Source organism: Gadus morhua, chromosome 10, assembly GCF_902167405.1.
Source record: "Gadus morhua chromosome 10, gadMor3.0, whole genome shotgun sequence".
Lineage (NCBI taxonomy): Eukaryota > Metazoa > Chordata > Actinopteri > Gadiformes > Gadidae > Gadus > Gadus morhua.
This window is the reverse complement of record NC_044057.1, coordinates 18,401,209-18,403,666: the sequence shown is the minus strand read 5'-3', so window position 1 is coordinate 18,403,666 and position 2,458 is coordinate 18,401,209. Positions and strand designations below refer to the sequence as shown.

The 2,458-nt window shown below is 40.4% G+C and overlaps 1 protein-coding gene across 1 annotated transcript in view; it reads right to left on the bottom strand.

The window, feature by feature from the left end:
• The window catches only part of si:ch211-153b23.7 (uncharacterized), a 6,618-nt gene extending 5,415 nt beyond the window's left edge, over window positions 1-1,203 (bottom strand). Inside the window, exon 1 of the mRNA XM_030368709.1 lies at window positions 848-1,203. Coding sequence (XP_030224569.1) covers window positions 848-984 — 137 coding nt within the window. The 5' untranslated portion in view covers window positions 985-1,203. The remainder of the gene's footprint in view (window positions 1-847) is intronic.
• Window positions 1,204-2,458: the final 1,255 nt, after the last annotated feature.

Genomic DNA, 2,458 nt, shown 5'->3' with positions numbered 1-2,458 from the left:
GTTTCAAACCCACAAACCCGTGCCTCATTATCTCTCTCGGTAGGACTTTTGCATTGCATCTTTCCTTTTAGCCGATCAAGAAGGCTGCCTGCTAGGTTTCAAATTGTATATAAGTGACATGACCCAGATAAGGAAATTAAAAAGATGAATTATATGCTTTCAAGCATATGAGCATCTTCTGGAGGAACACCATATGGTCACCTCTTCACCCTGAGGTACAATATATCTCCTTATGGTTCATCAAAGGCTAAAAACAACCCACCATTTTCTTCCTACACATAAAGTAATGGCCACATAACCCGTCCATGGCATTTAAATCTGTAATCACTGCTGTGTTAAAACCGGTTTACATTAGTTCAACTACAACTGTTCCTTCGTAATGGTATGAACTTGGTTACATGTTTTCATGGATTTTCCTTGTTTTTAATTGATCATTTTATGTGATTATTGTGACATGAAAAGAACAATAGAGGTTTTGGTTGTTTATATTTTGTTGTAGGCCTATATATTCTTATTATACTACATGTCACCATATATTGCAACATTCTGGTTGTTGGATCCATAGTACATGCTTTCAGACATACCTCATCAAATGTAGGCCTACCACATGGTGTGAATGATTAGGTTGTGAACAAACATGCCATCATCTTCCATCATTATATTACTCCTTTTGAAAGTTTAACACAACCCTCATAAAAACCCCAATATAGATAACCAAATTCAGCCTGTCTCGAAAGACATCATACAGCCCCCCACCCAGCAGACTTATTAAAACCTTTCACACTTCAATGTGTATACCTTTCCATATTTGACAGTGCCACAATGAAGAAACTCGAGCCATACATACCCAGGTTTCAGCGTGTGTTCAGGTTCCTGGCTCCGTGGGGGACGGCTGCTTTGGCTTATACTAGTAAAATCATTCTCTGTTGCTGACGGTAAGTGTGACGACGGCAGTGACAGCAGTGCCAGCGAGACATCTTCCATGGTGTAACAGATCGCTCACAAAACCACCCTCCGACCAAATGAGCAAATAAGAAACATGCAAATGTGAAGATAAAGACGAATGGATGCTGTTTGTAAAATCTCGGGCTTACACACAGGATTGTAGGGTGGAAGAGTAAATATGTTTTAGTCAGTTGTTGAGTTAACCCAAAGAGGAAATGGACTAGAATGTCCTCCGCATGCTGTTAAATTAAGTTTGAGAAAAGGAAGTTGAAAAAAAAGTGTTACGTGTCTGGGTAGGAACTTTGGAAACTCCATTCATGCATAGCAACGATAGGCTGATGTGTTTATGTTTAAGGGTTTGTGGGCAAGTTCACCTTATGCTGTTTGTGTGTGTGTGTGTGTGTGTGTGTGTGTGTGTGTGTGTGTGTGTGTGTGTGTGTGTGTGTGTGTGTGTGTGTGTGTGTGTGTGTGTGTGTGTGTGTGTGTGTGTGTTTGTGTGTGCGTTCGTTTACGTAAAGGATTTATTCCACTCATACCACAGTTACCAACAATGATTAGATATTACTTTCCTCTGACATTTCTCTTTATTGACCTAATCAGCTGAAATCGTAATATTCTTCCGGGTGCTTTGAATATATGGGTTCTGTGGTAGGGGAACATCGATGGTCGATGGTTGTATTGCCCATTGTTGTTTATGTTTGACTTCTTGTAGAGCATTGATTCAGAACTGTTTAAAGGCAGAGGTGTTCTGCTATTGAAAAAGAATGCATACCCATGGAAAACATATTGACCAATCAGGATCTAGTACCTAATAATGTTGTGTGCATATGTCTGTGTCTGTGTAGTTGCTTTTTCAAGGCCCATACGTGAAAGTATCAGGTGAAGTAAAAAAACTAAAAATCATTAAAAACGTAACTTTGCCTAGTAACTGCTTTATGCTATTCCGTTCACGCGTGTATGCAATGAGTGCTGCCACAGGTTAATTATCCAATCACACAGTCAGCCAAGGCAAATCATGTGAATTAAAGAATTTGGGATGATTATGTTGCAATCGGCTCGGCAGAAGCAGACTTTTATTTAAATGGAGGGAGGGGAAGTTAATTTAACAGCTAATCATGCTAGGCCTATGGGACCATAAAACGTGTACAGAAGTGTTGACTCATTAGCCAATAAAAATGATTAAGTGCAGCATGTTTGGGCACAAATGAACCAAACATCACATTCTGTAGACAAATTGCACATTAACCGTTTTGTGTATGAGGTTTCAGTTCAGTCAATCAGACAACACTCTTGACTTTTTTATCTCCAAAAGAAATGCTTTACTTGGACTTTGACGACGCCCTGACCTGAGGGTTAAAAGAGAAAACACTCCATCTCCAACACCAAATTAAAAAACAGCTAGCGCCTGCTGGCCGGCTGGCCCACAGCCCTCTCTTGTTCCCTGTCATCTGCCCACATGTCTAACCAGGCCACGGGCCTCCGTCTGAGACTGACGAGCATTATGAATAGTGCT